At 44.8% G+C, this 15,185-nt stretch overlaps 1 protein-coding gene across 3 annotated transcripts in view; it reads left to right on the top strand.

Moving 5' to 3' along the window:
* The window catches only part of LOC128891135 (disintegrin and metalloproteinase domain-containing protein 9-like), a 60,151-nt gene that overhangs the window by 44,443 nt on the left and 523 nt on the right, over nt 1–15,185 (top strand). Inside the window, exons 4-15 of one of the 3 annotated variants that reach the window (XM_054150383.1) lie at nt 2,348–2,537; nt 2,864–2,931; nt 3,755–3,919; nt 3,997–4,166; nt 4,364–4,555; nt 4,782–4,934; nt 5,046–5,489; nt 5,580–5,781; nt 5,856–6,060; nt 6,399–6,528; nt 9,154–14,379; nt 14,638–15,160. In XM_054150383.1, coding sequence (XP_054006358.1) covers nt 2,348–2,537; nt 2,864–2,931; nt 3,755–3,919; nt 3,997–4,166; nt 4,364–4,555; nt 4,782–4,934; nt 5,046–5,489; nt 5,580–5,781; nt 5,856–6,060; nt 6,399–6,528; nt 9,154–11,773 — 4,539 coding nt within the window. In that variant the 3' untranslated portion in view covers nt 11,774–14,379; nt 14,638–15,160. Of the gene's footprint in view, nt 1–2,347; nt 2,538–2,863; nt 2,932–3,754; nt 3,920–3,996; nt 4,167–4,363; nt 4,556–4,781; nt 4,935–5,045; nt 5,490–5,579; nt 5,782–5,855; nt 6,061–6,398; nt 6,529–9,153; nt 15,161–15,185 lie in introns of those variants that run through there. The other 2 variants (XM_054150392.1, XM_054150374.1) reach the window with 2 other exon arrangements.

Raw genomic sequence — 15,185 nt, 5'->3', positions numbered from 1 at the left:
CGAATAAGTTTAAAAAAGGCAAAAAGTTACTCGACGTCCACGATGATAGAAAGGGGTCATCCTCCGATGTAGGCGTGTCAAGCAAAGCTCAAGAATAAACGCGCTGGCAAGAACCTAGAGATCCTAGAGTTATGCAGCGGATTCGAGTACGAATCCGATACGGGAATGGAAAGTTTCTCGACAGTTTTCCCTGGACGATTTTTCCAGTTCGTCGTCGCAGCGCGAGGTAATTCATATTTTTGCGAGTTCCATTAGTAGTATCATCGCGCGCGGATCGTGAATCACCCCGAGAAGAATAACGGGCTTTCCTCGACGTCGCGCGGACGCTTCGGACAGACAGAAAAATGGCTGTCCAGGTTGTTCAACGATTTGGACACCTACCATTGATATAAATTTTTGCGACGCGCGTTATTCACGGTTAATGGCCACGCATAAAGCGATCGGCCAGAGTCAGACCAGCAGTGTTTCATCGACCGGGACGAGTTCGTTGCGCTCTGTTGTCGTCGGTTCCACATTTTACGCAATTGAATAAACGAATTGGCACGTCCAGTTGTGCCGTCTACCCCGCTGTCTCTCTCTGGTTCACTCTCGTCTCCCTTTCTCGCCACGGTTTATTTGCGCTCGTCGTTGCAGGACAAGCGGACGAGCTAATTTCGGTCGTTTTAAATGGGGGAAATTCCGCGAATCTAACTAGTTAGAATGCTCTTCGGAGGTTTCGCAGCCGAAACGGTTGTAGTTATTGCCTTTTGTTCGTCTGTCCGTTCGCCGCTTTGTCTGCGAAAGAAACTTTGGCTAAATTAAATTCCGTCGGAACGGAATTGCTCTTCCCACGCCGGAAGATTTCTTCATCTCTCCGCTGGAATATTATAGTATAGGCAAACTTTTATCCAGACACCAAATCGAAAGAGTCCATCAAAATCAGTATTACCCATACTACCGATAGGCAAATGTCTAAACAGTCTCAGTTTGTGGTTGATACACTATTTAGCTTCTTCATCTCACCGCCAAAGTGCGAAGCAGTCAGTTTACGCGAGTTGCCATTAGAGTCTGAACGTTTGCACTGTTGAACACAGGATTTTAACTGCGCATAGTTGGAAAGCACCGAATTTGATATTATGTTACACAGTGTCACCTTGCACTTTACTGGAAAGGACCTTCATGTACTGGCTGTTCATTTCGATTTCACATCTTTTTCTACTTTCTTGCATTTTTTTAGGAGCATCTTCTATTTTTTTATGGTTACTCTTTAAGTCCTCCACTTTTTCATGTACTTTGCGTAATTTTTTTACATTTTTGAAGTTTTTTATGGGGATCAATATTACCCATACTACCGATCTCCTCTTTGTCTAAAGCCGGCGACCGACTTGCAACAGAACATTGTAATGTATAACGCGAGCTTTCGCTTAGTCCGGACGGATTTTTGCGCTTGGTTCGCGCTCGACCGTGCTCCACCGGTCTGTCGGTTTTTTGACGAACATCTTCGATCGTCTACTTTTCACTGAATCGAGTAGGAAGCATCGAGAGAGAATTCTAGCCGAGAGTTCGAAGCGAGCATTCGTGATTCCAACAACGACCTTGTAATGTAACGCTGGTGCCGAACCGTACAATTCGTACCGAACAGTTACGTTACAGCGTTCTGTTGCAAATCACTCGCCGGCTTAATAAAAAGTCTTGGTCGATACGATAGAGTGACCTGTCGGTAACGCAACGCACTCCGTCGAAAATGTAGAACTTTAACTGTTCGAAATAGTCGTCAACGCAGCGTTCTAGATTGCCAACAGAAAGACCAGTCTTATCGACTTGACGTTATACATTACCGAGATTTAGCGAAAGAGTCTTATAATCCGAATATCTCGCTTCGATGAACGAGAGGGAGAAGGCGAGGCGATGACGTTTGCATTTCGAGACAGCGGATCCTTTCTCGCTAGGAACGAGCAAAAGGAAGACGAAAAGAAAGACCGGCCCAGCAGAATCTGGGCCAACTATATTTGTGGCGGACGGGCGAACGCGTCCGAGAATCCGAGATAAGCCGGGGAAAATTCATTCTCGAGTTTCGTCCACGCCGAGAATCCTCCTCGGATCGCGTCATAGCTCTCCGCGTCTATTTTTCATGTTTTCCAGAGATGACCCCCTTCCATACGAACCTGGGTCATTCTCCATACCGAATCCCTCGCTTTTACGATTAATATTTCAACGAAATTTAAATGTATTACAATCTATGCGCGAAAAGGTGCGTTGGGAGCCGTTTGGTTGAAAAGATCGCGAAGGCAACCTGTTAAGTAAAAAGGAAAACGAAATAAAGAGAAGATTTCGTTGAACGATTAAGAATCGTAGGTAAAATTTACAGGAACTCTGCCACTACCAAGGCAGCGTCCGCGACGTTCCCGGCTCTTGGGTAGCGTTGTCTACGTGCAGAGGATTGCGGGGAGTCGTTTTCGATGGCGAGAATCTTCACCATATCCACCCGGAGAAGGAGTCGCTGGACTCGAAACATTTCGTCTACAAGCACAGCGATCTCCTGAGCAATCACACCTGCGGTAAACGTCTCTACGTATGCTTTTAAAATTTTCCCAAATTACCTCGAAGCCCTAGCACCGTCTACTAGAAACGATCCCTGAAAGCTCGACGACCTTCCTAACCGGCTAGAAAACCGTGGATGGAATCGTAGCTATTACCCTTGCTCGTTGTAGCGCGCGCGCGCGCGCTCCTTTCCTGGGCTGGAAGACCTGTCTCGCGAATACTGGTCTCTCCTTAACGGTCTTAACGAATGTGGGAGCGAGATTCTGCCAGCTCGCTTGACTCTTTGTCCGTAAGTTTACCGGGAACTCGACCGAGGATGATGTTGGTTTTTTGTTCGACGCAGGTTACGAGGGAACGCCGCACCATGTTCTCGGCCGTGAACACCGCGGGATCGTCAACAGAGCCACGAGGGTACGACGCCATTGATTGCTTTTACGTCGCCACGGGATCGCGAGAACTTAACCCTTTGGACGACCGCGCGGTTACGTTCAGATAAATGTATTGTCTAAAATGTATCTATTCAAGTATCTATTCGATTAACACGTTGGTCGCCACGTTACCTAGGAGTGGGTCACAGGACTTTTCACTGAGGAATTAAAAATAGGAGATTCCATAGGAGTGGGTAATAAAAATATATCGGAAGAGGATTCCTGAGTATGGTTGAGAAATTCTAATAAATAGACTGCGGATCTTTATGGATTTATAGGAAATTTGAATGTGCAAGAACCTACAAAATGCACACAATACGCAAAAATATAAAAAAGATTGAAAGTAAAGTTCATGTTGTAATATTTGCGGAATAAAATAAATTCCTATTTAGGTTGAATTTTTGTAGGCAGGTTCGCGAAGATTTTATTACGCATAAACATCCGCAGTCCAATAATAAATACTAATCTTCGTCGATCGATCTTCAGACAAAATTCTAACTTCGTAGAAATTTTTACGAGTTCTAGTCTGACAACCAACGTGTTAACGAGACATCTCACTCGCTGGCGAACCGCCGCGTGGTCGTTCAAGGGTTAACGTGTCCGAGTGTAACGTTCGTCCCAAACCGTGACACGATGCACCTTCCGGTCGAGGCTTTTAAACGTCTTTGTCCGTCGTTAGACTACCTGGAAAACCGATGTATCTCGAAACGCAACGTACCGATCGACTTATCGCCGATCTTCTCGTCCGAGAAGTTCACGCGTCGAACGTTGAACGAATTGTGATTGGAAACGGACTTTTCTTGCAGCACAAGAGAGCGGCCGAAGTGATCCGAGGACCGTACAACGCGGACAAGCATTCGCGATACGTGGAGTTGGTCCTCGTGATCGATAAAAAAGAGTACATGGCCCTTGACGAGAATCTGGACAAAGTGTATCACCACTGCAAGGACATCGTTAATATAATCAACGCTGTTAGTATATCCACGTCCGTTTAATAGCTCGGGAGTTTAGATTAGCAGAGGCTCGAGAAATGTCTGTCGTGTTGCAGCTATACATGCCATTGAACATATTCATCGCCCTGGTTGGCGTGCAAGTTTGGTCGGACACGGACGAAATAACGCTATCCCCGAACGGGGACACCACCCTCTCCAATTTCCTGCGGTACAGGCGGGAGAAGTTGGTGCAGGACATGCCCAACGATAACGCCCAGCTGTTGACGTAAGTTGAGGGCAACGGAAATACGTACGTACACATTCGATTGGGAGGGGGAGGGGGAGGGGTTTGTCAACGTCAAACCCTGTGCCGATAAGTAGCGCAACAAATTCGTATTTGCGTTACCGAGATTTCCCTAAAAAATACTCCGCGTTATTTATCGTAGAATAGAGAAAAGATTTCTTGAATTTTGAAACTTGCAGGCGAATCGTGTTCGAAGGAGGCGTGGTAGGGAAGGCTCTTAAAGGGCCGATATGCACGTACGAATTCTCCGGTGGTGTCTCCATGGATCACTCGAACGTCGTGGGATTGGTGGCCGCCACCGTGGCTCACGAAATGGGTCACAATTTCGGGATGGAGCACGATTCCGCTGACTGCGAGTGTCCCGAAGAGAAGTAGGTCGAACTGCCTTAATTCTGTTTACTTTTTCACTGAGATCTTCCACTTCGACGTACACCCTACGCGAAACTCCAAACGCGATTGAGTATCGTCGTTCATTCCTTCTGATTCTGAAGTTACGATCTCATCGTATCGCTCTTTCATGGATTTCTGTTGAACTACGCCTTGGATGTAATATCGAATAATGTCCCGTATCCGTGAATATATAAATAAACGCTACAGATGCATCATGGCACCGTCGAGCGGCTCGTCGGGACCCACGCACTGGTCGACCTGCTCCCTGGACCATCTCGCTCTAGCCTTCGAACACGGAATGGATTACTGTCTCAGGAACAAGCCGCAGAAGCTCTTCGACAGTCCGATTTGCGGGAACGGGTTAGAATTTGTGTTATTTTGATACTTGATACGTCTCTATGTTCGAGTCGCAAACCTTTCCAGAGCAATATTTACTTTCGAAACGTCATTAGAGTGTGTTAACGCTAACAGGTTCGTCGAGCCTGGAGAACAGTGCGACTGCGGGCTGAAAGAGAATTGCGACAATCCTTGCTGCAACGTAACTACCTGCATGCTCCACGGCAACGCTAGCTGCGCCACGGGTAAATGCTGCGACCTGACGACCTGTCGCCCGAAAACTGCGGGCACGGAGTGCAGAAGCGCGGAGCACGAGTGCGATCTGCCCGAGTATTGCACCGGCCAGAGCGAGTACTGTCCAGCTGACGTGTTCAAGATGGACGGGGAGCCGTGCAGCATGGGAAAGGCGTTCTGCTATCAAGGTTCCTGCAGGACCCACAACGACCAGTGCAAGTTGTTGTGGGGACCCACGGGTACCTCGTCGGATGCGCAGTGTTACGACATGAACAACAGGGGCACGAAACACGGCAACTGCGGGTACAATCGCGTCCAGTCCAGTTACGTCAAGTGCACTGACGAGTAAGACGTCCTATATTCTTCTTGTTTTCGTGCGGCACTGTTGTCGGCTAAAATAATAAACGTGATATGTAATTTTTTTACTAATTTTAGAAATCTCCTTTGCGGAATGCTGCACTGCAAGCATTTGAACGAGAGATTGGAGTTCGGTGTAGAGTCCGTGGCAATTCTGAGTCATTCGTTCATCAACAACGGTGGGAAGATAATACCGTGCCGCTCGGCCATAGTGGATTTGGGTCTGAATCAAGTAGATCCTGGACTGACGCCGGATGGTGCAAAATGCGCGCCTGGAAAGGTAACTAAATAATTCTGGGGTATTCCAGCGACAATTGTTCTCGTCGAAACTACACCTGTACGATCTGTGTTTAGATGTGCGTAAATCAGAAATGCATGCCGGTTGCCGATTTGCGCGCGACCGTCTCCGGAGGGAAAGCGTGTCCCAATAATTGCGGAGGCAACGGGGTGTGCAACAGTCTTGGCCACTGCCACTGCAATCGCGGCTTCCGGCCACCCGATTGCACTCAACCTGGCGTTGGTGGATCCGAGGACAGCGGACCCGCAGACGATCCGAATGGTGAATTAATTCGTTCAACGATAACTAACAAAATCTTGATCGGTCTTCCTAAATTATACATATCATATATATGTAAGATATTATAATTTATACATCGGAGGCCTGCCGATAACTGCTTCTCAGCTACCGTTATTCGGCTTTCATCGCTTAACCTCTAAAGACAAAAGAGACATGCTTCTGGGCGCATGTGCGTGTGTCCTTTCGGTTTTGCCCGATGGCGGCCGCTGATTATTTAATCGACCGAGTCGCCTGTATCGCGCTATCCTACATATATCCCCTCGTATAGAAGACCCACATAGAAGGCTTAATTCGATGATCCCGTGTTGTTTGTGTTACAGCGAGGAACGACATGATTATGGCCATGTACATAATCTTTCTGGGCATCGTGCCGATGGCTGCCCTGTCCTCATTCGGCGTTTGGTATTTGAGAAACCCAGGCCAGCACTGGAAGAAGGGCATGATCGCAACGTACGTATCTAGTTTCGATCGTGTAAAAGAGAAACGCAAACCGCATGTCTTTCCGTCGCGTGGTGCACGTGGAGGGACGTCGTCGAGTCACACGATCGGTAAAAACTTTTACGAGAGGGTGGCGATATTCTTCACGCCGCGGCAGGAGAGCTCGCGCGACGCGAACCGAATATTCACGATCACCGACGGTCTGCCGCCGAAAGAGAAGCTTCAGATCACTAAAACCAACCTGATATCGACCACTAATCCGGACGTAATAAACGGTAGCAACAGCATCGAGTACAGAAAGTCCATGTTGCTCGCCAGCGTAGAGAGTCACAATATTAACAATAGAAAGTCCGACAGCGCTGAATCTGCTGACCGGTCAGTCGTTCACGTTGTCCCATCTCCGTCCGCGGAATCACGGCCGAGAAAGAATTCGCTCAGGTCGGAGCTGGGCTCGAAAATAGCGGAACGTATTCAGCAGATGCAAAAAAAGCCTTCGAAAAACGTGAAGGGACTTACACTGAAAACGGAAGTGAAGTTCGAACATTTGAACGATAGTCCCGGTAGTTCTGGTGTCCCGCCAAAGACTGGCGAACCCTTGTTGCCCGCTGAACAGCCATGCGTGAAAGTACAGGCTCCTTTTTACAATAAAAAACCACCTCCTCCGCCAGCCCCGGCTCAGAGTCTAAAGCCAAAGATCTAATCTCTCCTTCTCTTGTCTTAAGTTTTATTGTTTTCACACGCGAATTACCACTAATTATTATCTCAGTTTAGTGCGAAGGTCATAGTAGTTGTTTTATTTGGTTCTTTTTTTAAAATTTGAACTATGATCTTTGCATTACGATACACAAGGTTGGCAATAACGGTGGTGGTTAATTCATTTGAATCCTTACGATTGCCAAATCGACTTAAAATATGCACTGTGATTTTTTACTTTGTAATAGTTCGTAAAACGAATACTCCATCGCAGGGCTTTTCCGTTGGAAAGGAAACAAGAACTATGTACTTAATATTAAGTATACTTTAAGCTTTGAACGAATCTACGGACACTCGCGCTGCTCGCAAAAGGAAGTCCTGCCGCAGCGCTTTAAACGATTATATTTTTACAAATGTTCGAACATGAGAATACGATTTTATACCTATTACTATATAAATATTAATAAAATCTCGCGCGTAGGCGATTTATTTATTCGTTTACTATATACCATAACATGCTCAAGTATTGATACGTATATGACGTAATATAATCCTAGAATATTATATACGATTAAAGTATGCATATTACGTCGTATAAGAGTATTACCAAACAGAAAAAAAATGGGTGATAATAAAGTATTGTAGAATAGCGGTTGTCCATCGGTTCTCGAATTTTCACGGGAAAGACACATTTCGAAAACAGGTTGAGAACCGCGAACGTAGAGCATGCATAGAGATTGATGTGTGACACGAGCATGGGCATGTGTGAATTTCTTTTTTCGATGGCTTTTGCATTTAAAGATCTTCGAACGTTTCGCTTGCAATCGAATCGACGAGTCAGTATTAACGATTACTCGATACCCTTAATAATTCATTACCAAAACAACAAACAGAATAAACGAAAGGAGGCGTCAACGTTCGGTTAGTTTTGGCCAGAGATGGGCAGTATTTTATTCAAACGCCGGATGATGAAAAAAAAAAACAGCATAGCGACGTTTATACGATCGAGCAGTTATATAGATAAGTTTTTATTAAAAAGAAAAAGGTAAATAAAACTCTATTATCTTCTTTAGCCCTTACGTATCAGTCGTTAATTGTGTGATGGATGTACTTTAATTAAGCTCTTTCTAGGTGAGTGCAAATTGCACATGAAATTTTGTTTAATCACCATGAGTTATAATTTCATTCTTTGTTTCGAATTCTGATCTTCATTTATTTCATTTCTCATAGTTTTCATTTAGATAAGAGTTGTTTGTGCCCATCTCAGCTTTTACCGAGCAACGAGTCGATTCCAGTCATTTGCCAGGCATATTTTCAATATCCTGCAAAATTGCTCGCGTTTAAGCCGGATGGATTGTACAAGTTTATTCAATAAAAGTAGTGTTTTACGCAAAATGTACACAGTTTTCTTATGTAATTAAAAAACACAAAAAATATTTCCTTCTTCCAAAGAACTTGCTACTAACACTTTAATCTTCGACTAACATTTCCCTGCAAGTTTTTTGTCCGGTTGCATGCGTTTCGAGAATCGTTGAAAAGACTACGGTTCGAACGAGGAATGCTTGCCTTCGCGCAATCGTTTCTTCGTGGATCACGATGCTCGAGGAACTAACAAGGGCCCTGTCTACCCCCTCTGATTTTAACATATTTTTGAAAGATGACAGAAGATAACTCGCGATGCGTAAAATTGGGTTAAACGTTAACCCAAACAGATATCTGTACCCTACCATCCTACAAAAAAACATGTTAAAATTGGAGGGAAACAGATCGGCTCGCATCCTTGTAAGTGCATGCCAGTAGCGTTTCACGTGTGGCAAAGGTTTGGAAGGCCACATGCATTGGACATTGCTCGCGAGAAACGATCGTTGAGATCGATTGCAACGTTAGCTTGACGCTTGGCACCTCCTCGAATTCCCCGGCTTACACTTGTGCTTAAAATTTCAGGACCGATCGCGGCCACAATGGACTATCCATCAAAACGATCGATCGTTCCAGTCCCTTGCCCCGTAACATCGAAACGATCGATTCTAGCCTCAGTCAAGATCCAGCGTGCGCGAGTTTATTGCCGAAACCTGAAGCCGACGAGCGTTACAACAATAATCTATTCGGTCAGTTCAAAGGCTTCACGATAACCCCGATCAAGAATCAGTCGAAGAGCGGCGAGCCTACCAAGCCTGCGCCTCCTCCGCCCACGATTCCAACCGTGGCGATAAAAACCAACATCAAGGCACCGCCTAAGAGCAATCCGCCACGAAATTCTTTGCTGAACACAACGTCCTGCTTCACAGAGTCACCCACGGCTCCCATTTTGCCGCCACTGAATCCAGGATGCACGGCGCGTCCTTTGATCAGCAGTCCAGTCTTAGCAGCTACTACTTGTACGTCCGTCGAGTTGGTGGCGCCGAAACCACCGATCAGACCTTCTATGGACGTGCCCACTAGACCTGCACCTGCTCCCCCGATCTCCATCGACCTTCAGAAGCCCCAAAGACCGAACAGCACGCCGTTGACCAACCTACTGCTTCCCGAGATAGAGAAAAAGCCAGATAAGGGTAGCACTCTGAACAGGTTGGCTTCGATGCTTCGACCCAATTCGGGGATCATGAAGACGGGGCTACAGGTGTCGCAGAAAGACGACAAGAACACCAACTCTCTGCCTAGATCGCATCATCATAAGGCAAACAAGGTGATAGACAAAGAAATACTCAGGAACTTGGAGATCTCCAATCCTATACCTCAAAAAGAGATCGAGATTCCGACACCAGCGATACCGGTGGTACCTACCACAGAGGCTGAGAAACGTAACGTGGTATTGCGCGCCCAGTCCATGAGAGACAGCAAAATCACACCTAGACCCGCCATTCACACTTTCGGTTCGATGCGTCAGCAAACCACTCCGATTAAAAGACCTACCAGTATACCAGCTAGCACGAGACCCACGGCACCTCCTCCTGGTCCTCCGACTTCCACGACGTCGACTACGGCGACGACGACGGAGAAGATGAACGAGACTGGGAAGATTCCAGGACTACCAGGCTACCAGACGCCGCAGTTGAAGAGCACGCAAAAGCTCACAGACAACGCTTACGATGACTGCATGAACCTCGTCTCCGAGTCGTCTTTGACGAAAATCACCGAGGAATCGCCCACCAGCGACAACATCTACGCTGTGATCGAAGAGGCGATTCCTGAGAAGAGTAGAAAGACCCAGACGGAGTTAGACAAGCGCATAGACAACGAATACAAACTGCCAAAACGCGTCGAGACCTCTGCCAACCCTGCCAACTTGGAGCCTATGGGTCTGCTCTCGGAGATCGTGTCGGAGATATCGAATCGGAACTTCGATTCTATATATTCCACCGCGACCTTGTCTCGAAAAGCGAAAGAGAACGCAGAGACGTCCAAGAACGCGGAGGACTTGGGGTCGAACAGCTCGCTGGGAGCCTACGTGAACTCCAACCATTACAAATCGCCAGGCAGCATTTACTCTAACTCGGCATCCGGGAAATTCAATTCATCCAGCTCCACGACTAGCTCTGGCTACTTGAATCCGTCGGTGCTGAACGTGCCGCGGCAACAGTCCGTCAACGTCGAGTCGAAGACGATCGACAAGAGCAAGTTGACGTCCCTGAATTCGGCGAATCCGAATCTGAACGACGAAATATCGAAGGAGCTGGGCATGAAGCCCGCGACAGGGGATGTCTCTTTGATGAAAACTCGGCCGATTCAACGAGTCCCTGGAAGCCAGAAAGGCGAAGAATCGGTGGTAGACGGCAAAGAGCCTGCGAAACCACCCCTAGGGAGGACGAAAACGCCACCGCACATCGCCAAGGGTTCGACGACAAAGGAAGCAAACGACGCGACGAAAACTGCCACCAGACAAGCTCTGGACAACGCGTCGAAGTCTAAACCGTACTCGGATGGAAACTCCAAACCGTCGAAACCAGGATCGGATGTAGGTCAAACGAGTAACGCGCAGAGTCCTGACAAACAGGACTCTCGTACGAACGTTAATAGATTATCTATGAAAACTGTGCCTTGTAGCCCTAAGGATAACGGGGGAAAGTTCAACAGTCCTGACGTAGTGTCGAGCTGTTCGAGTTCCAATCAAAGCAGTACAAAGTCGCCGGACGTTCTGGGAAACAATCCAAAGTTTAGCTTTCAGCCGAAGACGGTTCAGAAGACGCCCACGATGCCGCGTGGCAGCGCTACCAAGACGCCGTCCGCGCCGTTGAAACCGTCGAGTATCGCGACCAAGACAGCTAGTCTCGCGGAGAAGAAGAAGTCACCTACTAACGCGAGCAAATCGTTCGGAGTGTCTGCGAAAGAGTCGATTTCGAAGAGCTCGCTACCGAAGGCAGCCCAGAAAACAGAGACTAAAGGTGCAGGAGACTCGGGGACAAAGACGAACCCAGTGCAAAGAGCAGCTACAGGGAAATCCAACGTGGCGTCCCTTCAACAAAAGTTCGAAGCTAACAAGAACGTTAACGCGTCGAGGACGGTACCGAGCGCACATAAAAAGACGGTTGGGAAGACGATAGAGATGACAGGTGTCAAAAAGTAATAAACGAACGTGTAGGGACTGCGCGAGATATTCTAGTCTGTCGTTGATTCACTTTCAGACGAAGTGAAGACGTACGAGATACGTCCGAACGATATTTCTATGATTTTATTTTATTTAAAGAGATCGTATGGGAAAGCAAAAAGCCTATAGAGCAGTGGTTCTTAGCCATTCTAAGCTCACGGCACAGTTTAGAAGGACATTCTTCGTTTCTTCGAGTCAACTCAATTCAAACAGTTTGTGAAAGGGAGACATAGCTCTTCTTGGTCGTAATTGTAGTAAAAAGTTAACGCTTAAATGTTTTATAGGTTCTTAAATTTGTACTACAATTATTCAGAATTAGGAACTGTGCTAGGAGTTTCTTCTATAAACTGTGCCGTGAGCACAATAAGATAGAGGCTCGTCTCCAAAATTGCGCTTCTAATTACATTCGCGGCGCAGTGGTTGAGAACCACTGGTACGGTGCAACGATCATGAACCTTTGACTGAAGTTATCGAGAGAGAAACAATCGATCGAGCAACTTCGCGACTGGAATTTTTGTATTTACTGCCGGAATACCAAGATGTAGCGTCGTTGGGTAAAAATCAAGTGGACGATTCGTAGGCCAATTGAATTTACTCCAACCCTAGGTTGTGTCAGCCGTGAAGTTCGCGGCGTTATACAGAATGTACCAGATCACATGGTTTCAATAGAAATCACCTCCTTTCGGGTTGTACCCCGATATTTTGGGACACCCTGTATTACCACTGTAAATAGTAGTTACTTAAAAATTCTAATATTTTTTGTAGACATCATCCATTTACCGGTAACGTTCGGATATACATGAAACACTAACGATCGTCGGGATATTTATCGTAAGAGGATTTTTTAAACGAGATGACAAAGTGAGCAATAATTTATTTTGAAAAAGTTTCGCTCGAGTAACGCAAGAGGAACGCGTAAGAAATTATTGAACTCTGTGATATACGTGTAACGAAAGATAGCACAGAAACATCATCGTACCGTACGTATTATAATAAAATAGCAGATTATAGACGCGACCAAATTTATCATTTTATAAACATAGAAAGTTTTCAAGGACGAATTAGTCTCTCGAGAGGAAAATCATATCTCAGAAAAAAAAAAAAAGAAACAAAATGGACTGTATATGGAGCAGCTTGTTCACTTTCCAAAGACTAAACGTTAAAGTCCACCTTCGTGAATGCAATTGTACCTTCGAGATTCCCCCGCGAATCAAAAATTTAAACGCGACTAGCCAGCGAACTTAAACGTTAGTGTCCGCTAGAGTAAACGCCTATAATCTAAGCAAAAGCGGGATTTCTTCTACGACGAAGTACGACTAGAGTACAACGGTAGGAATATTTTGCTTAAACAGCACGACTTCGGTTGTCCCGTTACTCTCGTTTTACACGTATCTTTCTTTTTCGTTTTGCTTTTTTTTTTTTTTTAATATATATAGACTCACGTTCGGGACTGAATCGGCCTCGAACGCATTGACGATGGACGAGTTTCGGGCACCGATGTCTGATCGCTAACTCTAGCATCGTTAGACACGCAAAGACTAAAAAGAAAACAACTATTTATTTGACTGACCGATATGTAAATATGTTTATAATGTAACATAGATGTAAGTCACATTTTGTACAATGTACCTTCGTGCTCGCTAAGTTAATTCGTGGACTACCCACCCTTGAACGCATACATGCGACTTCAGCATTTAGCTTTTTAACTGTGTCTCGTTCGATTTGTTGTTAAGCGCGTAAGTTTCGCCTGTACCTCTCTTTTCCCATCTACCCTCAAAAAAAAAAAAAAAGAACAAAGAAGACGAAAAAGAAGAAGAAGAAGAGGAAAAAGTAAAGGTTTTATTGAACGGTACAGTTGTAAAATATTTGTGCATTTATTATTTACACGAAGCGATCTCTCTCTCTCTCTCTCTCTCTCTCTCTCTCTCTCTCTCTCTCTCGTGATGTATTTTTACTTGTATACGATTGTTCGCTTTTAATTTATACAGTTCCTATGTACAGACGTTTCGATGCGTTGAAATTACTTTTTCTTCATTTCTTTAGAAATCGCAACTTTTAAGTTCAATAAAGCTTTTCGACAATATCCATCCACTAGGCGTGTCGTTTATAGTCGCTCACCGCTTTCGTTCGTTATGTTTTTCGCGCAATAGCATCGTATGTATTGCTCTGATGTAAAGACAATCAAATGTTTCGCACACGGCATATACGACTACAAAGAGAAAAATATCTGTCGAGGAAGCCTTGACCGACGAAAGATATCATTTTTAAGAGTACCATTCGTTTTCGAACACGTTTTAAATTGATTAGACGAGGTTCGTTAAATGCAATCGAGCAGCTACTATGGAAATTCTATGATTCTGTTGGCAATTGTTTTGCAGCTTATTGTAGTTAACAGATACCGTCGCATTCTACGTTCAATACCAAAGATAAATCGCATTCTACGTGTTAAACGGCCAAGATGTAGACTACTTAAACGTTGTCTTGAAACTTGTACATTTCCCAATCCATGGAATCGTTAGAATAAATTCTTTATTCCACGCATGCGATTTCTGAATCATTGACGCCGTGATCGAAAGAAGAGGTAGGTAAATAAATTGTATCTATAGCATAGCATCGAAATTAGAAAGAAAATAAAAGAAGGAATTGCATTCGTAAATTTTGTGTATATAACAAAAGAATGTGGTTCGCGTAGTCCTAAGCTGTACAATCCGCTCGCATAATTATTTTTATAAGTAACATTACGCGAATAAGCTTTCTTCCATTATTTGTTGATTCTTTTTTTCCACATGTTTTGCTGATCGAGCGCTTAATTTAACGTTGATTCGTTTATTTTAATTCCATAGAACTCGGGCATTCTTGTACGAAAATTGTAATAAATGGAATCAGCTGTGACAATCGACGTGGCTTCGAAAAAGCTAATTTATCATTTTATACTAAAATTGTGAATATCAAATGTTTACTCGAAGAGTTTGCCAAGTGGGAGAAACCTGCCTGTCGTGGTATTCCTTTCCAATAGAATTTATTCGAGTAGACTGTACATTTATAACGGATGTATTTGTCGATAAGTTTCTATGTTAAAATATTGTAAACAGCAGTCTCGAAGACTTTAAAGCATGGTCTTATTTACCACGTTCGTTTCATTTCTAATGTTTATCTTGTTCAGATACGAAGAATAAAAAGTACGGTTTCATAGGTTACGCGTCGCGACGAATTGTTTCGATTCAACACGATCGTAAATTTATAAATGGTGTAAGTGTTGTGTCGAATTAATGCGATTATTGATCCTTGTCGGTGACAATATTACAAATAACCTGTGAACGTAGCGTTGCCAAATGTTGCCCAACTACCTAAACACCGCATATCTATGTATGTATTATTACACGTTACTAGT

Source organism: Hylaeus anthracinus, unplaced genomic scaffold (genome assembly GCF_026225885.1).
Source record: "Hylaeus anthracinus isolate JK02 unplaced genomic scaffold, UHH_iyHylAnth1.0_haploid 0, whole genome shotgun sequence".
NCBI classification, from domain to species: Eukaryota; Metazoa; Arthropoda; class Insecta; order Hymenoptera; family Colletidae; genus Hylaeus; species Hylaeus anthracinus.
Note: the sequence above shows the minus strand (reverse complement) of the source record. Positions and strands in the feature narration are given on the sequence as shown.